Consider the following 21,544-nt stretch of genomic DNA (forward strand, 5'->3'; position numbering starts at 1 on the left):
AAAAACCCAAAGTACAAATCAATGCTTTAGGTTTACACTGATACTACAAATGTAAGTGTTCAGCATGTCTTTGTAGCTGAAGTTTTCCTGGTCCTGTCGGGCTCATGGTCAGGACAAATCTCTCTCACCTGCCAGTCCCATAGCCACTCAGACCCAAGTAAACACACAGAGGCTTTTGTTATTTATGAACTGTATGGCCATTAGTTCAAGCTTATTACTGACTAGCTCTTACACTTAAATTAACCCATAATTCTTATGTTTAGCCACATGGCTTGGTACCTTTTCCCAGTTCTGCCTTCACATCTTGCTTCCTCTGTGTCAGGCTGGTGACTCCTGACTCAGCCTTCCTGTTCCCAGCATTCTCCTCTCTTCTTGTCCCACCTATACTTCCTGTCTGGCTATTGGCCAATCAGCATTTTATTTATTAACCAATCAGAGCAACACACATTTACAACATACAGATGTCCACAGCATGTCCTAGCTAGTTTTACCTTATGTAGCTCATAATACTGGGAGGCACCAATTCCCCCTTGTTCTTCAGCTGTCCAGAGTACCAGGCGCAGAGTTCTCTTTGGACGTAGCCCTGGGAAAATAATAAAAGGCATCCTTCAGTTTGCTTTGAATGGTTTTCAAATGGTGGAAATCTCATCTGCACTGTGGAGGTAAACAGGAATCAGAGGCACCTGTTTCTTTCTGGTATGGCTTCTACTTCAGGGTATGGATAATAACACAAGGGTGCAACTTCAGAGATAACCTCCAGGGCAGGGTAAAAGTGAAAGGTCATGACTAATGTCATTTGCAGGGTCCAGTGTATGGTCATGTTCAGTAAATTATTTATTATACCATATCTAGAAGGCAAAGTGAGGAGGAGCCTAAGAACTTAAAGCCATCCTAGACACTTCAGTTGAAACCAGATCACTTGGCAGTATTTCAGGAAATGGCGAGAAGGGATCGCCTCTTAGACTGAATCTACCAGCACAGTTTCTCTTGCTCTCCCTGAGAATGTAATAACTAAGAAGCTGATGCAATATCTGTGGTTACTTATGGGCATTCACTGGAAAATATAAAGTCATTCCCTCAAGGTCAATGAAACTTAATTGAATGAGCCTGCCATTTCTTCACATTACTTTACCAACAACATGACAGCCACTTTATGCACTTGTAATAAACAATATGTATAGATAGTCTCAACTTACTATTTTTTTATGTTGTGATTGTATGAACAAAATATATAGCTATTTAGTAGAAAACCAACTTAGGACACCACAGTTTGGTCTTTTATTGCACTACAGGTAAGCAGTATGATCATCTCTCACAATACTGGATGACAGTAGCAAGCCAAAGTTCCTAGTGGGTCATGTGATCACAAGGGACAGCCATCAGTGCTCTCCAGTGTGTCTCAGAATGCTTGACCTGTAAGTTGCTTAAATGTACTTAGTCCAGTGACTCTCAATCTTCCTAATGCTGTGACCCTTTAATACAGTTCCTCATGTTGTGGTGGCCCCCAATCATAAACTTATTTGTTGCTACTTCATATCTGTAAGTTTGCTACTATTATAAATCATAATGTAAATAAATATCTGTGTTCCAGTGGTCTTGGGTGACCCTTTTTAAAGGGTCATTTGACCCCAAAGGAGTTGGGACCCACAAGTTGAGAACCACTGATTTTTTGGTCAGGATGTAGCCACCATTGTAAGCTGAAGTGCCTTTGCCTCTATTCTAAATTTTTAATTAATGGTAGACCTGTCACTCCTAGAGCTTTTTTCTGGGTTACCAAGACTGTCCAGTAATCATTAACTACAGGAAGCTATTTTCTCAGTTTTAAAAGTATAGTAAAATAACGCCTTAAATGAGCCACTTTTCTACTAAGAATTAAAATTTCTCCTGGTTTGGACCTGATAACTGCTGGTAAATAGCAAAAGCAGAGAACAAAATGAGGACCCATCCTCCTGCAGGGGAACTGTAGGGGATGATTGCAATGCACTTTGAGTGGTGCTGAGGCCACCGTGCTACCACATACCCTCTGCTCCCCACAAGCCACAGCCTGGGCAGCACGTGCTCCTGAGACATCAAGCTTCATCCTGCCCACCCCAGGACCAACAGATTCTCCTTGCAGAAGCCTGGTTGTAAGAGTTGTATAGAAAGGAGATCCAGTTTCCTTGAAGTGTACATAGCTGTGAAATCATTTCATGCTGGAGCATTAGGTGAAAGAACACAGGCCACAGATGCAGGCAGATCTGAGCTCCTAGGAAGGCCAGGACAAGCCACCTCCTCAGAAAATCCTGGTGACTTCTATACAAGTCTATCCAGAACCCAGCTTACTACTTCTGCCATGCTCTGGTCCAAAGCTCCAGCCCCATGGCCTGGACGTTGCAACCACCTCTCAATGGTCTTGCTGCTGTGGTTTCCTCTCTCCCTTAGATGATCCTACACTTTGTGGGTGGAAGCATCTTTGCAAAGGTGAAGCCAGACCACATTATTTCTCTGACAAGAACCTCTAATACTAAAAGCTTCTGAGAGGAATGGACTTAGATATTAAATTATTTTTTCAGTTACAAGCATGGTGGGGCCAAGTCCGTAGAGAGCAGAGGACAATTCTTTGGCTCTCTCTACCATTTGGGTTCTGGGGATCTCACTCAGGTGTCAGGCTTGGCAGAAGTGTCTTTACTCAGTGAACCATATTCACTGGCCCCGATTTATACTTAATTGTTTTAAAAAATGGCATTTTATGTGTATGGCTGTTTTGCTTGCACATATTTATGGTACCACTTGTGTGTCTGGTGCCCACGGAGGCCAGAAGGGGGTATCAGGTCCCATGAAACTGGAGTTACAGATGATTGTGAACCCATTTTGTAGGTGCTGAGAATTGAACCCTAGTCCTCTGGAAGAACAACCAATGCTCTTAATTACTGAACTGTCTCTCCAGCTTAACATACTTTTAAATTTACTGCTATTTTTCTTGCTCTCAGGTTATTTAGTACCCAGCAGGTACACAATGAATACTGGTGAATGAATGCAAAGTTTGATGTGTCCATTAGGATAAAATTCAAAGCTAACTTTCCAGCTACATGTCCTCCTAAAATGTTTCTTCTAGCTCATTTCCAGGAAAGGTTTTATTTATGCCTTTATGTAAAAGGCAGACATATCTAGTAAACCCCACCACTGTTTTGTGACCAACTGAATTTAACCAGAACCATCTGTGTGACCATAGGTGTGAAACTGCTCACTGGAGCCTGGTGGACTCACCAGTGGGTACAAAAGTGAGGACAATGACTTCTCTTCCAGACTCTATCAGCAACCAAAAGTTCAGTAATGAGAAATGCAGAGGACGCTGTGGGCTCCGTGCCACCCAAACTAACTGATGACATGGCCAGTCCTGTGAAGGCCCAGTGCAAGTCACTGCAGTGTGGGGGGCCATCCCACCTCCACTTTTCCCCAGAGAACTCTTGAGCAGGAGCAGCAGGAAATATTATATAGAAGTAGAGAGGGGAGAGAAACAGATAGAAAATACAGGATAGCCTCGGGTGGGCCTGGATCCTTACCCACAGGCCCAGAATCCAAAGGGCTATTTATAACAATGCCAAGGAGAGGGGCAAAGGACCTTCCCCTTGCTAGTTACAGCCAAGTGTCGACCCTTACAAACACCTGGTACCCAGGCCTATGGTCCAGTCAACCTCGTATGCAGTCCTGCTGGGTACAGCCACTAGGAAGCCTACATGGGCTCTAACACTGCAGCAGCTGCAATTTCATGATTCCAAGGGCTATGGCCTGTTTAGGGGATGGGGATGGCAAGTCACAGATTTTCTCTCTTTCCTTGTATCTTATATACTTTCTACCTCTCTAACACAAAATTGCCTGAGCCTTACAGAGACCAAAGAACTATCCTTCTTTACATTTCTCTGCACCTAGCAGCAACATGGTACCCTGAATTATTAAAATGATGGGTTTCTTAAACAAGGCTAAACAGACAGTACAGGATACAAAAAAAATTCATTTTTTCAAAGTAAATGCTCAGAAGATCTCTGAAGACTGGGTGCACCATTTTAAAGTCATTATCACATAGGATTACTCTCCCTCATATTTCAAATTGATCAGAGGGCTGATGATGTCATCATATTAAGGTAGTATGGAAATAATCTGTTTGAAGTAATGGATGTGGAAGACTCCAAAGGACATAAGAATATGTGGCCCTAAAAAGAAACGAACAGGGCCTCTTTGAGTCCATGACATGCCTGATACCCATTAGGAACATCAGCACCTACTCAGAGTGGAGGGCCCACAGAAGGAAAGGGATCCAGGGGTTAGACAGATGCCCAAGTGACTCAAAAGTCTCCTTCCATTCTCACAGTCTGAGTACCACTAAACTGAGAGAATGGAATTTCATCCAATCACTTGTCCCTTTATCTAATGTGGCATTCAGGTCCTCGGCCCCTTAAATCTACAAGGAACTGTTCACCCCAGAGTCTGAAGAATCTATATTTCATTCCTGCTCTACCATGTCAGGCTTTGTGAGGTTAGGCTACTTATCTAACATATCTGAGCCTCGATGGTTTCTTCAACAAAATAAGAAAAATGATAATCATCTCATGGGATTGTTAGAAAATTAATAGCATAAGATATAAATAAGGTTACCTAACACATTAATCTGCCATAGTTAATGTTAAATAGCACATGTGTCAGTCATAGTAAATATCATCTAATACATGTATCAGTTACAGTCACATAGTAAGCTTTCAAGGATTGTTTCTTAGCTCTTCTCTGTCTAATTCTAGATGTCTTTGTACCTGGTGACAAAAGTCTCCAGAAAGTGAAAGCCAGGACAAAGTCTCTTGCTATGTCTTTTCCTCAGCAGCCTTAGGACACCTCTGATGTATAGAATCCTCAGTCAAGAAAACTCAGATTTCATTTAACCTGTAGAAAACAGCTTCTTTTAGTAAACTCCTCAGAGTGAGCAGGTTCAGTTACAAATAAACCCAAGCAACTTCCTCACTCTTAAGGCAAGGGCAGTCAGAAATACATTTCCTGGATGAAGTCAAAGCTTAATACATCAAAAGCACTGAATGAGATTAATATATCATTTTAACCTTAATTTAGTTTAAAATTTTAATTTAGACAATCTTAAACTCAAGCTATTTTTTATTTTTCTTTTTATTTGTTGATTGTATGTGTGCACATGCACACACAGACACAGACACACACACACACACACACACACACACACACACACACACACACACACACCACAGCATGTGTACAGAGACCAGAAAACAACTCCTAGGAGTTTGGTTTTCTCCTCCCATCATGTGGATCCTGGGGATTGAACTCAGGTCATCAGGCTTAAAGGCAAGTGTCTTAACTCACTGAACACCTTGCTGTTGCCAAGCTAGCTTTAAAATCCACATTTTTCAGTATATAAAACAACATTATCCACATCTATGGTAGGCATAAGTCAATAGCAGCAGCAAAGATCAAAGATCAAATTCTGCAGAAGAGAGGGAGCAGACAGCTCCAGCACAGTGAGGTTGTATCCCAGTTCTGGGTGGTGCTCACTGGGATGCAGATCTAGCTCAAAGCTAGCACATGAACTGAAGAAAGAGGGAGAACACTAAGCATCAGGTCTTTCTGAGTTTTCACCACAGAATAGGCCATTCATTGGGTTTCTGATGAGTATCTCCACACTGTATGACAATCAGCTGACAGATTTGTGGCTTTTCTCTAAAAGAACAATTGCTAATAGTGTGTCAAAACTTCATTTTGACTTATAAAATGTGATATACATGCATTTCATTTTCACTTAATTCAAGAGAGCAGTGGTGCTGGGGGGTTAGTACTTTCAACAGAAGATGAAATGAAAATGTTTAATATTGGGTTTTATTATTTCAAAATTTAAAGGGAAAGAAGCTGGGAGATTACAACCATTAAACTAATAAATTGAAAAGGACAGTTGGCTGTCCTATATTCATACAAGGAAAATGGCAAAGCAAAATAAACTTGACCTTCAGCAAAAAACTAAAATTAATCCTTGTTGTGAATCCCTTTCTCAAGTCCTGACTCCTAGAGGAACTATCGTCCTCACACCCACTTTCTGCTGTCCCCCTCCCTTTGGAACTTCACCTATGTTGTGCCTCTGTGACATGGTTTTGAAGGACAAGCATATGTGACCCTTACAGAAACTCACACTAGTTGACAAATGCACTAGTTTTCCACCCCTCCCCCTTTGAGCATGTTGGAAGAGAAAGCCTACCCTAAAAAACAGAAAACTTCTGCCATATGCATCACCAATGAGTACTGTGTCTGAGTTACAGGGATAAATAATGGTCTGGGAGCCTATGGACTGAATGAACAGAGTGTGGCTAAACGCACAGGGGTGGAGCTCTATTTTCACATTAGGCAAGTTAGACAATTTGTCATATAATAAATGAGAACATTATCATTGATTTTTTAAAATAGAGAATAGACAAAGATTAATTATTATAGGGAAGAAAATTGTACCTATTCTTTACAAGTGGGAGCAAAAAATGATTTTTAAAGACCTTTGTTCTTGGAATAGTTACTTTGTCTCTGTCTTAGTAATATAAAGCAATTAGGCACTTCATTGGTGCTCTGAGTCAAGGCAACAGATTTTTTTAAATGTTTGTTTAGATTTATTTATTTTAGTTTATATGTATGAATGTTTTGCCTGCATGCATGTATGTGTACTATGTGCTTGCCCATTGGATCCCCTGGAGCTGGAGCTGGAGCTGGAGCTGGATGGTTGTGAGCCACCATATGGGTACTAGGAATTGAACCCCAGGTTCTCTGCAAGAGAAACAAGCTCTCTTAACTGCTGAAACATCTCTCCAGCACCATAACAGATTTTTCTGTTTGTTTGTTTCATTATTTCTTTTATGTTTTAGATTATAATGTAATTACTTCATTTCACTCTTACCTTTCCTCCCTCCAAACCCTCCCATACATTCTTCTTCCCTGTCTTTCAAATTCATGGCCTCTTTTTACATTAATTGTTGTCACATGCATTTATGTATGTGTGTGTGTGCGTGTGTATATATATATATATATATATATATATATATATATATATATATATATATTCCTAAACATACCTCTTTTAGTCTATATATGTTACTTGTATGTATGTTGTCAGGGCTGATCATTTGTTATTGGATATCAAATTGGCATGCTCTTTCCTGGGAGAAAACTATTTCTTCAGCTCTCAGCATTCCTTAGCTGTCTGTAGCTGGTTCTTTGTGTGGGGTTGACACCTTGTGTCCTTTCCCCCCTCCACTTTGACATGTCTGGTGGTGTCCTCCTTGTTCAGCTCGTGCTTGAACAAGGTATTGGTGAGAGTCTATGGCTATAGCTTGTGACATTAACTAGGAAGCACAATCTCACAGCAAACTCCCCGATCTCTGGCTCTTACAGTCTCTCTGCCCCCTCTTCTGCGGTGTCCCCCGAGCCTTGGGTGAAGGAGTTGTTCTGTAGATGTATCCACTGGGACTGGGCACCACAATTTGCAGTTGGTTTTGTTGAGGAATAGCCTAGACAATGGGAGGAAGAGTCAGCATGTCGAGGGCGAGTCTAAGGCCTTCTAGGAGGGAAACCTGGTGTCCCTCATCCTTCTTTCCTTGGCTTGAAGAGTAGGATGACAGATTTGTTAGGTCAGGGTGACACTAACTAAAAAACCACATCAGGGATGGTCTTGGAAACTACAGAAGTAAAGTGACCCTGATGGAGGAGGGTCTTAGCTGTTAACATGTCTCTTCACAATAGGTCCTGGAGCTCCTGGGGAAGGACTCTCTTCCCTTGGCTTGACAAGAGCTCTATAAACACCTCCCGATCCAGTCAACAAAGCACAGCAGTGATGATTAGAAACAACAGCTGAGGCTAAGAATATAATTAAGGCAAATTGGGACTCAGCAGTTGACCTGAGTGGAGACCCAGGACTGATGAGCAGTTCCGAGGTGGTGGGAGGGACTTCAAGAGAACATTTCAGACTTCTGCTGACAAGCCCTATTGAGACTTAAGTGACTACCTTCAAAGCAGCTTGAAGCAATGAGATGATATTTATAACTTATGTTTGTGGAACAGGTAATAACACTTAATAATTTCTATAATTCAAAGCAACAGTCCTACCTCATTATAATAATTAGTAGTCTAACAGCCAGGAAATCACTATTAATCACTGGTAATGCAGAAGCCACATGACTACTCGTGTGTGCTGGGCTACTTACAGGCTAACCCAGTTTTTCACTCATGGCCTGTTTCTTTCTTTCATCCTCAACTTGAGATATACTACATTTTTTTAAATCAGTCTTGAACATACAATACATGCTGTCTCAGTTAGGGTTCCTATTGCTGTGAAGAGACACCATGACCACAGCTACTCTTGTGAAGGAAAACGTTTAACTGGGGCTCACTTACATTTCAGAGGTTTAGTCCATTATCATCATGGCAGTGTGATGTTTGAAAGAAAATGGCACCCAAAGGAATGGCACTTTTAGGATGTGTGGCCTTGTTGGAGTAGATGTGACCCTGTTGGAGGAAGTGTGTCACCTTGTTGGTGGGCGTTGAGGTCTCCTATGCTCAAGCCATGCCCAGTGTCACAGTTCACTTCCTGTTGCCTGCAGATCAAGATGTAGGACTCTCAGCTCTTTTTCCAGCACCATGTCTGCCTGTGTGCCACCATGATTATCACCATGATGATAATGGACTAAACCTCTGAACTGTAGGCCAGCCCCAATGAAATGTTTTCCTTTATAAGAGTTGCTGTGGTTATGGTGCCTCTTCACAGCAATAGAAACCCTAAGACATGTGGAGAGCATGGCAGTGGGCAGACAGACATGGTGCTGGAAAAGTAGCTGAGAGTTCTAAAGCCCACACCCACAGTGACACTTCCTCCAACAAAGCCGCACCTCCTAATAGTGCCACTTCTTTGGGGGTCATTTTCTTTCTACTACTTCAGATCATTGTTTTTTTGCATATAGTCTTTTTCCTATCTCTAACCCCCCTTTGCCTTTTCTGTCTGGTTAATTCCTACTCATTCAATAAAGTCCATCTCTAATATTACTTTCTCAGAGAAGGCTTCCATAACTTAAAGGATGACTGGTCCTTTCTTGAAGTTTCTCTAGAATTTTATATATGTATTGATGTTTTGTTTTGTATTTTTCAAGACAGGATTTCTCTGTGTAGCCCTGGCTGTTCTGGCACTCACTCTGTAGACTGAGCTGTTCTTGAACTCACAGAGATCCACCTCCCTCTGCCTCCTGAGTGATGAGATTAAAGGCATACACCACCACCACCTGGCTTATGTATTCATTTTTTAAAACTACATTTAAATGGTAATCTTCCAAGTGTACCATTAGTTTTCTGAAATTTATGACTTTGCACTTTTAATGACCTAGACCTGTAGCAAGTATTTCAAAGATGCTGAATAAAGGTTAATCGATTACTAAACAGACTGAATGTATTTATTTAAAGATCAATAAAAGGTGTTGTCTTCTTATCTAATCTGAAGCATGCTCTACCTACTCAGTTCAGGCTACCAAGTCTGAACACCACAGGTTAAAACACTCCAGTAGCCAAAGTGATTCAACGTGCTTCAACTTCCACAGCTGCTGCAGCTGTTGTTATATTCTCTCTTTTATAGCACAGCTGGGTTTTGTCAAAGTGTGGTGCCTCAACAGCTTTTGTTGAACAAGTCATTAAATAAATGCATAATGGTCACAGAGATCCTTCTCTTAGCTAATGGACTTAAATTATAGATATTTTCCATCTTAAATTTGAATACTCTATGTTTTTACTTTGGTAATTTTAATGTGAATTCAATATATACCCTTTGCAAATTTGAAACTAAGGAAAACTAAACAAAACCTCATAAGCATATTGTTATTTTCTTTAAAAGTTTTATATACATATATGTATATCCAATACTTTACAAATATATAAAAAGTGGTTTCTACATATACACACACATATGTATCTATATATATATATGTGTGTGTGTATATAATATATATGTAAATCATGGTATATATGGTCTTATTTTAGTCAATAATATTCAAGAAAACAGTCCTTTATAATTTTTTAGCTGATCTATAATTGATATTTAAGATTTTTACTCAGTGGTGAAGTTTTTAAAAATAGAAATACCAAGTCTAAGTGATATAAAAAATTTAAGCTCTTGTTACTTTTGGTCTTTAATTTTATTTTTGCAGTCAGGGCATTTCTATGTAGTTCTTTCTGGCCTGGTACTTGCTTTGCCTGGGCTGGCCTTGAACTTGAGGCAGTTCTCCTGAGTGGTTTAATTAGAAGTGTGAACCACCATGCCCAGCTTCAAGATTCTTTCTTCCTTCTCTCCTTTCTTTCTTTTCCTTCCTTCCTTCCTTCCTTTCTTCCCTCTCTTTCCCTCTCCCTCCCCTTCCCCCTCCCTCTCTCTCTCTTAAAATTAGTATTATGATGACGATGATTGCCCTATGCGACCAAGGCCTTAAAGACAGGTTACTGATTTACATTTTTAAAACTACATATGAGAATATTCACTTTTACTTAATGCAGACTTTTAAATCTCATCTCTTTTGTTTTTCTGTATCTTATATCTACTTTTCTATATAAAAAGAGAGTTTCACATGTACATTCTTACACATAACTTGATTGTTATAAATGTTGGGCTTTGATCTGGTGCCTGGCTAGACATGTGAATTTACTTTCTTATTGAAATTTCTTGACAGTAGGGCTCTCTCATCAACATATTTTTAAGACATTGATAGCAGGTAGAGATCACAAACCTGCTCTAGTTGTCATTTTAAATATGTGATTTCTTTTACCCTGTTGTAGACTGTTCTTATCAGTAAGGAGAAATTGAGAAGCTGCTTAATGATGGATTTGAATTCTGCATCACACCTTTGCTAAGTGTTCTGTTTGCCCAAATCACCAACTAGTAAGGAGCTTCACATACAGTATAATTTTAAAAAATGATAAATCGAGTACAAGTAGTACAAAAATTTTTTATGAATGTTTATGTAGCAATATAGCTTTACAAATTTTATTTTTGTGTGAGTATGAAGCTGTTGGAGGAAGGACAACAGTCTCAGGTCAGAGGTTATCCAAAAGTACCTCAGCTCCACAAACATCCAAGTAGCAACATTCTGGGATCCTTTACAGCCTCACACGGCAGAAAGGAAGCATATGTATTTTGTAGCAGAAGTTGTCGTTAAACTGTTTGTTACCTCTTCCAAAAGCTCCTGTTTTATGGTAAGAGAGGAGAACCTATCGGCATCTTCAAAGACTTTCCTTGTGCAGAAAATCAGTTGTGAAGTTATCTGTATATTATTGAAACATGAAATTTTTAATCCTTTATTACTTTTGACCACAATAAAGAAATTTACTATTGGTTCCTCTTACATTTACTTTTCAGCCAAAGAACATTTTATGGTATGAATTCATTTTTCAGTGTGTTTCAACACAAACTCATCTTCCAGGGTAACTGCCTCATACTCTTGCCAGAGGGAAATCTCACCATGCAAAGACTAAGATCACCAAAATGTCCTCGGAACTCTCTCCTTTTATCCCACTTTCATGTGGCAGCCATAATCAAGCCCCTGACTTGCTGTGGTACCAACTGTTTCTTCCAAACCTCTCTATAAATGCTGACAAATCAATCCTAAAATCTCACTTTGCTTCTGTCACTGGCTGCATAAAAAGTTCAGTAGCTGAGCATGGTGGTACTCAGAACTTGGAGGGAAAAATCAGAAGAGTCAGAGGCACGTGGAATAGGTAGAAAGAGGAAGACCATGCATTATAGATGAACCTGGGCTATTGAGCAAGATGACGTCTTAGTATCTGTAGTAATAGTGCCAACATTTTTGGCAGTGCTTCTCTAGCAGCAAACCAATTTTGAGTACAAATCACCATATAGTATGTTTACGTAAATGACATACATGCAACATTGTCAATACAGGCAATTATCTGTAAAATCCACTTCTTTTTCTATATAAAGAATAAACATCTTCCTGTTCCAATGGATTTTTCATACCCATTCTTTGGTCAATGATCTTTGGGACATCCCAGGCCCTGTGTGGACTTATTTCCAGTTACTCCCCTTCTCAGAGTCTTGGTTCCATTTAACTTGGTCTCTTTAATTTCTTCCCATCTCTGTGTTTTCCCTCATACTGTTTATGTCTTTTTTTCTCTCAGCTAATCAATATCCTAACCATCTTTCAATACCCAGTTGGAATTCTTCCTGATTTGCTCTCAGCTTCTTCTGAAATTCAGCGCTATTACTTCTTGTGTTCACCAAGTTGGCAATTAATCATGGTTAATTCACTTTCTATTTGGGGTTTTCATATACAGTCCCTGGTAAATCAAAGACCTCCATTCATATGTATTAAGTTGTAGATCAGTACAACTAATAAAATTTTTTTAAGCTGCAAAGAGTTACAGATTAGATCTATATAAATACCTTTGGGGTAAGGATATTTCAAAGTGTTAGATCTTTTATCAGTTATATTTAAATAAAGGACAGCAGACTCTGGAGATCAGGAGAGTCAGAAGTGAAATAGGTAGAAATAGACTAGAATATTTGGTTTTCAGTAGAGCTACATTTGTCTTAATTACGGTTTCTATTGCTGTGAAGAGACACAAGACCATGGCAATTCTTATTAAAAAAAATAATAAATGGGCTGGCTTACAGTTCAGAGATTTAGTCCATTATTTACATGGTGGGAAGCATGGTGGCATGCCAGCAGATATGATGCTGGAGAAGGAGCTGAGAGTTCTACATCTGCATCTGCAGAGAGCAGGAAGAGAGTGAGACACTGGGCCTTGTTCAAGCATCTGAGACCTCAAAGCCCACTCCCAATGACACACTTTCTTCAACAAAGCCACACCCACTCCAACAAGGCCACACCTACTCCAACAAGGCCACACCTCTTCTAACAAGGCCACACCCACTCCAACAAGGCCACACCTCCTAATAATGCCCTCCTTTTGAGCCTATGGATGCCATTTTCATTCAAACCACCACAATATCATAATAAATGACTCTACAAATACTGACTCCTACCCATCATGCTTCTGATAAGGATTTGGCCTCTCAGAGAAAGTGCTGTTTATGCCAAATATTTGTGCTTTTTGACTGTGGTCTCTTGTAAGCCTGATGTTTTCTGAAAAGAAAATGGAAGAGGAGAGGTGGGAGGAACTAGGAGGAATGGAGGGAGGGATAACTGTGGTTAGCATGTACTGTATGAGAGAAGAATCTATTTTCAATAAAAAATAAACTGAAAAAAAAGAATAGTGTGAGGAGGCTCTTTTGCATTCTCAAGACGAAAAAAAATTTAGAGCAAATACATGGGTATTTATATGAAATTTCAATGCTCCAAATTTGAAGAGCCTTATATGGCTAAGATAGTGGGTGATTTAAGCTTATGCAATGTTTACTTTCCCATATGTATAAAGGCTGACAGGGTGAGGAAGAACTTTTACATAGCCTGTCAAAACTATTTACAGGAGCTTGTAAAAGTTTACTTAATACCTTGGGGGGTTGTTGTCTGAGAATGACTCTTCAAGTTTATCTGCTGCCTTTCTAGGGTCAAGTTTATAGGAGGGTGTTCCGTCTGTGAATACTCCACTCTTGAAATGAAACCAAATTCATGCAGAATTATGTGCTTAGTGTGGGAAGGAATGTGAGGCTTCCATTCTTAGCACTTTTCCCAGGACCCTTGTCATTAAAGCTTAAAAATCAACCCAGTAAAACTTTTTATCTCCATGTAGATACCAACATATCAAGAACATTATTGTCTTTTCTAACTTAGCTCTACTTTCCATGTTGGATATTTATTAAAAACATTATCAGTGTTAAAGCACAAGCATACATTTAACAATCCTACTCTGTAAAAGAAAAAAGTAAAATTCTGTGATAGTAGAAATGAAGTACAAATAAATAATATTCATTTGGACTAACCGTGTACAGTAAAAAGATTAACTAGCAAAATCAAAGCCACTCAAAACACTTATGCAACAACAACCAAGGGATTGGGGACTGAAGAAATCCTGTGCTTTAAATTCTTGAAAGTTATATTCTAGAGGACAAAGAGTGAAGTAAGAAACCCCTACATTATTACCATAACCACTGTAACCACTATTGTAGTTACATTGAGTTTACCCTAAAGAAAACTATTTTTAAAAAAATGTTCTGATCAGTGAGTGAGAGAGAGAGAGAGAGAGAGAGAGAGAGAGAGAGAGAGAGAGAGAGAGACAGAGACAGGGAAACAGAGACAGAGTTGTTTCAAGAAAAGAATGGAGGGATAGAAAAGAAAGTTAATAGTGTTGGGGGGAAATGAAGGGCATAATAGGGGAAGGATTTATAGTAGCATCCTTGTGACTTTAGACATGGCCAATGTTGAGAACAAAATGCAGGAAGACGTCACCAAGATTTATTGTGCACTAAGTCCTGGGCTAGTGTGCCGGTTAATCTTCATTGTCAAGTTGACTAGATTGAAAATCACTTAGAAGGTACATCTCTGCACTTCTGTAAAGGTATTTCCAAAGGGACTGACTGAAAAGAATTCACAGTCCAACATGGGTGTCCTCATTCAAAGCCTGGGAACCCATTACAAAGGAGAAAGCTTGATGAGCACCAACGTTCTTTTCTCTGTTTCCTTTTTTTTCTTACACTCCCCTACCCTCTACAGAATAATGGACGATGTCCCCTGAAATCATGAGCCAAAAAGGAACCTTTCCCCCCTTACGTTGTTCCTTTTCAAGTAGGTAGTCACAGCATAGAAAAAAAATAGCTAATAGAAAAAATTGGTACCAAAAAATGGAGTTGATACTGTGAGAACCTTGCACACGTGGCTCTCAGCCCTTCTGAGGTGGCTTGCAGGAGAAATGCTGAAGACTCTGGATCTGTGGCTGTATATGCTCTAGAACTTTGTAATAGGAACTGCGTGGGCCATAGTGATGGGAGTTTGAATGACTAGAATGCTGATAGAAAGGACAGCAGTAAAGACTGTATTCATGAAGTTTTAGAGGGGAATAAGGATTATATGAGGAACTAGGCTAGAGGCCATTCATGTCATATTCTAGCAAAGTATCTGTATGTATTTTTCCCATGCCCTGAAAACTTGAGTGAAGCTGAATACAATGGATATGGACTAAATTGTTTGGTGGAAAAAATTTCGAGACATCTAAGCTGTGACCTGGCTGCTAGTTACTGCATTTACCAAGATTTATGCTGAGAGGGAGAGCAGAAAGCAGAGCAGAAAGATATGAAAAGTGTGCAGTTTGGCAAGTAAAGGAGTACGAGCTTGGGCAAAATGGCTATAATTGTTAGAGATTATAGCACCATTAAAACAAACACTCATTTTGCACTGGGACAACACGATAGCAGCCGCCTGGAGGGCAAAGTATCACATCACCTTTTAAGGGATCCAGGGCATAACACTGCAAATCCCTTTGAAAGGAGAGTGTCCAAAAGGATAGAACTTTCAGTGTAACCTTCTGGAAAGTAACTTCCTGTGGGAGGGTTTCTCAAGGTTCAGTCATGAATATAAGAAAGGCCTGTGGTGATATTGTGTTCCCCAAAATATTGTGCACCCTAATAAACTTATCTGGGGTCAGAGAACAGAACAGCCACTAGATAAAGAGGCCAGAAAATGGTGGCACACACGCCTTTAATCCTAGCATTCCAGAGGCAGAGATCTGTCTGGATCTCTGTGAGTTCAAGGCCACCCTGGAAACAGCCAGGCATGGTAACAAAAGCCTTTAATCCCAGGAAGTGATGGCAGGAAGTAGAAAGGTGTGAAAACCAGGAACTAGCCTGGTTAAGCTTTTAGGCTTTTGAGCAGCAGTTCGGCTGAGATTCATTTGAACGAGGATGCAAAAGCTTCCAGTCTGAGGAAACAGGATCAGTTGAGGAAATGGCAAGGTGAGGTGGATGTGGCTGGTTCTGTCTCTCTGACAGTGTTCACCCCATACCTGGCTCTGAGTTTGTTTTTATTATGACCTTTTAAGATTCCTGTTACAGAGGCCATAGAAACTGGTCCAAGGAGGCTAGACTATGTATCTGGAAACAGAATTTGGTTTTATCCATGTGATGCTGGCAGGGAGGATGAAATAATTACAGGGTCTTGGAAGGAGGGAATACCCACACTTAATATGGTACAGCCCCAGGTATCTGTGTTTGCTCTGTTGGGCTTTGGGTCTTATGTTGGTCTGGTTTTTCCTTGCTGTATTCCTGTTCCTTTACTTTAGAATGGAAATGTGTGCTCTATGCCAATTTATATTGAAAACACATAACTTGCCTTTTTATTTTACAGTGTGTCATAGTTAAAAGGTTATCTTGAATTTTGGAGGAAACTTTGAACTTAGCCTTCTAAATGACATTGAAACATTTCAGATTTAGGGGACTCTAGAAAATGAACTAAATGCACTTCACATTTTGATATAGCTATGGGCTTCTGAGGACCAGAATAGAGTATTATGATTTTAAAGTAATGTATTTATATGTGTGGTTCACAAGAGATAGACTTGTGAAGATTAAGATAGACTTAATCTTCATTGCCAACGTCAATGAACATAGAATTGCCATCCAGGAGACACGCCTGTGGCATATTGGTAAAGGTGCTTTCAGAGAGCTTTAAGGGAGGAGCAAAAACTATACCATTCTCTAGGCTGAGGGCCCTGAATGAATAAGAGAGGAAAATGAGAAATGCTGATAAGCATCAGCATTCATTGTTTTCTGTTTCTTGATGGCATACACAGTGTGACTCATGCTCCTGCTGATACACCTTCCCTGCCATGATGGTTTGCATTCCCTCAAACCATGATTGAAAACAAACCCTCCTTCCCTGAAATTGTTTCTGTTTAGGAGCATGTTCTGAGTAATGAAAGCTGAATATTCTGCTAAGATATTTGCAGACAATATCTCATGATATTGTCATAAGTGCTACCTCATTTAGTTCTAAAAAGTAAATATTATTGACTTTCTCCTTTAGAAATAATAAAAGTGAGAGGGAGAAAAATTAAGCTACTTTCCCTTAGTACTAGGTTAGTAACTGACAGAGGCAGGATTGAAGCCCAAGACGATCTGGTAGCAAGCCACCTTCTCAACTGCTTCTTGCAGTTGGCCTTTCCAAATGATGGGCCATACTCAAGGCCTGGCCAGTCCTGAGCAGCCTCTAGCTTCCGTTTCTTTTCAGGTGAAGTTTTCACACAACCTAGCAAGGCTGCTGCATATGTTCCCGCTCTCCAGAGGCCTGTGTTAGCACCTTCAAACACCAGGTGAGACCATCTCGTTCCTAAGAGAGTTCCTATTAGTTTGAATATAGGTTTGGTCATGGGGAGTGGGAATACAAAGAGGGACATTTTCTAGACTTTTGAGGGTATGCAGTTGGTCCCTAAGATGATGAAAAGTTGAGTAGCACTAGATTCACAGCAATGGGAATAACAAAATCTTGAACTATTGGGTCCAAAAGTTGCTACTGACTTTGAATATGTAGGAGGCAGAAAATAATGATATCTTTACATGCATGATTCAAAATGCATTGCACTGTGGGGAACTGAGCTCCAGGAAAACTAAAGGTGAAAAAGCCTAACATCTAGTTAAAGTCATCAACAAAATGAATGCCCAACACCAAAAAATATAAAAGGCTTTTCAAAAATCAAGATACTATTGCAGTCAAGATTATTGTGAAAATAACAGATTGGTTATCAAAAATAAATCCTGTTGGAATACAACTCACAATGTCATTTTAAGGGTTTTAATTTCTTCTAAGTAAAAGTAATTTTTTTTAAAAAAAAATTGAGTGTTCGTTCTTCTCTGCAGAGGGAAAGATTATACTTGAGTTTGAATCATAACTGAGTGTAGGAGTTGATTTGGGGGACAGAGAGCGAATCAAGGCTTGGGCTGCTAGAGACCAATTGTATAACTGTGAATGTAAATACTGTTAGACACAGTTGGCCAGCTGTTGAGGAGGTGGGCCTTGGGGCAAAGAAAGAATAGGTTTGCTGGGTCCTTAACACTAGGTCAGATACTGTGCTAAGTTCTTCCAGACGTTATCTCTCTTGATTTCCACAACAGTTCTGTAGTACTTGAGACTACAACATCTGACAGCATCATCCCTAAGTCACAGACAAGCAAATCAAGATTAAAAGAAGGCGATCAGCTTGAAACCCTCACAGGGCTGGTCAGTGTTAGAGGCTGGAAATGAATTCGGACTTTTAATCATACTGCCCAGTCTTCTTCACTGAAATCACTAGAACTCAGACCTCCTTGCATGGAGGACATAGCTAATGTAAGAAAACAAATTACTTAGTACAAATGCTGACAACATGGACAGACCACAGAGGTGGAATGTCAATAACAACGAACAAGAAAATGAGTAGCTTTCTTTTTTAAAAGACTTTTTTTTTCTGTGTGTGTGTGTGTGTGTGTGTGTGTGTGTATTTGTGTGTTTGTATGTACACCTGGGCATGCATACACATGCACGTGTGTCTTTTAACTTATGTCCACATGCATGTGGACATCACAGGGAAACTATTTAGGTGATGTGTACTAATATTTAAACATTTACTTTCCTGTACCTGTGTGTATGTGTGTGTATGTTTGTGCATAGGTATGCATGTATTACAGTGTATGTGTGGAGATCAGAGAACAACTTTTGGGAATCACTTCTCTCTTTCTACCATTGAGTCCTCAGGATCAAAATCAATCTTGGTGGCAAGTACCTATACCCACTGAGTGACCTAGCTGAACCCTGTTTTTGTTGTTGTTATTTTTTTGAGACAAGTCTTCCACTGGCCTAGAACTTGCCAAGTAGGCTGGGCTAGCTGGTCAGAAGCTTCAGGGATCGGCCTGCCTCCACCTCTCCAGCTCCATTAGCGCAGTTGATGCCATGCTCTTTTTTCACATGTGTTCTGGAGATCTAACTTCTTTCCTCATTCAGTGCAAACAGCTTAGCAACTGAGTTATTTCCTCAGCTTCAAGCTGCATGTATTTCGTATGTACTGAGATGCCAGTAGTAGGTCACTAGGTATCAATTGCAGGGAAAGGTACCACCCTCATGTGTCTCTATTGTAACTGCTTCTAACTTCTTAGAGTTTCCAGAGCAACTTTCCAATTTAGTAGGGTGCTTCATCAGACTCTGACTGAAGGAATAAATGCATCAATGAATGACAATGGCTTAGGGAGAAAGAAAATCCATAGAGCAAAGTGACTTGAGATATAATATAAATGTGATGTAGAAATGCTGAAGGTCCATTTAAAATGATAAAAACAGGTAGCAACCTGGTATTTAAAAAAATCTATAGAATGAAGAAGATTTTCTTAGATGATTAACTCCACTACTGACTACGCAGCACTGCTTTAAACTTTCAAAAGAAGTGGACACCTTCCTGCACCTCCCGACATCTCCTTCCTCTAGTGCCCTGCTTGGAGCAGCTGTCAGAAAGCCACACTCATGTCTCAGGTCTTGTACCTTCTTTCCACAAGAAGAAAACATCAGATGTGCTATGGATGAGATATGGAAAGTGTTTTGGGCTGAGTAGAAAGAAGACTGGGACTGGTTGAGCACACAATCAAAGAACTCAGAGATGAGGCATCAGTCCGGCCAGGCCTCTGAGGCATCAGCATGTGCACTGTGGCTGCTGAGGGGAAACAGGGTGGGTGCAGACAGAGCAGCACAGCAGCCGGCCATGCAGAAGCTGGCAAGGCAGTGACTGGGTAGATTCTGCAAGGGGAGGGAAAAGCACTCTGTCCCTGACATTGGAATGTTAGACCCAGAGTGACATAGGCAGGATTGTACATGACCCAAGCCTCAGACAATAAGGTCGGCAAGTGACAAAAGTCCTCATGAGCACTGCAGACAGACATTCACGCCAGACAAACTTCCAAGGAGCCCCACTGAGCTTCATGTGAGCAGAACACTATAGAACAAAGATGTTCAGTTACAAAATGAAGGTTTCATTATTCTTTCCACTTCAGATCTGTAATCTGAGCCTCATGAAGGAAAGCAACTCACATTCACCATGACATCCAGATACAGAATTTGAACCCAGACCATTCCATGCAATGTCCTGGTCTGAGCCTCATTCTATAAGTGTCCTTTCTATATGCTCAGTAGTCTGAGGATGACCTACTTGGAGACAGTCCTATGGGAAAATGGTGACAAATTCATTGGCTATATACTCAGGAGGTTCCAAGAAAAACTGAAGTCTGGGCTACTCACAGCACTGAAAAACAGGGAACACAGGCCAAGAGAAGAGCTGCTCTTTGACCCTGCATTCGCACAAGGTGAAGGTACATTGTTCACATTTTGTATAAACACCCCCCCAAATGTCCAAGAACAAATCACCACATTATCATTAGCTATAGATTCCAGCCCCTTGGCGCTGCTGGGCTTGACTCGCTGCCATGTTGCTTCAATCTGTTTCTGCATGCTAGAGATCAATAGCAGAAAACATCAAATTGTTCGGAACAAACAAGTTCTGAAGTTCTTCAACGGACAGCTGACATTGAGGGTGCTTTAAAGCACAGTGATGTCACGTCATTTTCTCAAGGCTCAGGAGGCAGACAGTTTGCATCCCTGTGTCCTAACACACATGTTCAAGTACTTCCAGTTGGCAACTGTGTTCATTTAGTCATTTGTGTGCCTTGAACCTGGAGTACATTCAGTCAATGGGCTAAATCTAATCTTAGCCAGATTATTTTATTATGCCAGAATTAAATAATAGAACCAGAGTGAGGTTTTTGTGTGTGTATGTGTCCCTTATAGCCCAAGGGCAATGTCAAATAAGTAACGAGTTCTATTATTTATAGCATTAAAACATTTACTCTACCCCCCTGAAGTTCTGAATAAGAAAAATAGCTGTGCCTTATTATAAACAATAGCAACGTCTTCTCTTATCTAGAAATGCATGCTGTGCTTGGTGAAGTTCAAGAATTAGACCACATGACCCTGGAAGGCAAAGCTGTGTCCTAGCTGTCTCAGTTTGCAGCTAAACCACAATCCACTCTGAAGATTTACACACATTGTCATTTTCAAAACAATCCTTTGCTCTGGCATTTGAATGAGTAAAAGGTTTTTCTGAGGACAGTGTCAAGTCCTCCCATGATGGCCTCCATCTTGATCTGCTAAGTCATCACCTTCCATCTGCAGGCTATGGGCACTGCAGTTTTTAAAACAGCCACTTTGTGGAAAATAAAATGTGAGTCAGATGGCAGCAAGTTTTCAGAGGCTTTTGGACACGTTGTTCCCTCCCAGCCATAACTGTGGCATTTCCACAGGGTAGGCCTGTTTTATCGGCTGCCGTCATGGGAAGACACTAGTACTCAAAGACCTAACTGAAAAGTATATGGAATAGTTTCTGGGTAAACAGTCAGATGCCAAAAATGACGTCACACAAAACTATGTGAAACCCCCACTGAAATGGCTGCTGGTGTCTTTCTTAACCGAAACCTCTCTGATTCCAGGGAAGCTGTTAAGGCACTGGTGACTTGGGAACAGAATCGAGTTCTCGAAAAGAGACTTGAGACAAATATTTGTAGGAA

The 21,544-nt window shown here is 40.3% G+C and overlaps 1 protein-coding gene across 3 annotated transcripts in view; it reads right to left on the reverse strand.

Annotated features, from left to right (window-relative positions):
- Cpq (carboxypeptidase Q) overlaps nucleotides 1-21,544 on the reverse strand; it is a 454,961-nt gene that overhangs the window by 102,490 nt on the left and 330,927 nt on the right. For all 3 annotated transcript variants that reach the window (XM_059247593.1, XM_059247594.1, XM_059247595.1), the window contains exon 6: nucleotides 492-583. In XM_059247593.1, the coding sequence (XP_059103576.1) occupies nucleotides 492-583 (92 nt within the window). The remainder of the gene's footprint in view (nucleotides 1-491; nucleotides 584-21,544) is intronic.

The sequence above is a fragment of the Peromyscus eremicus genome, chromosome 20 (assembly GCF_949786415.1).
Source record: "Peromyscus eremicus chromosome 20, PerEre_H2_v1, whole genome shotgun sequence".
In the NCBI taxonomy this organism is placed as follows: domain Eukaryota; kingdom Metazoa; phylum Chordata; class Mammalia; order Rodentia; family Cricetidae; genus Peromyscus; species Peromyscus eremicus.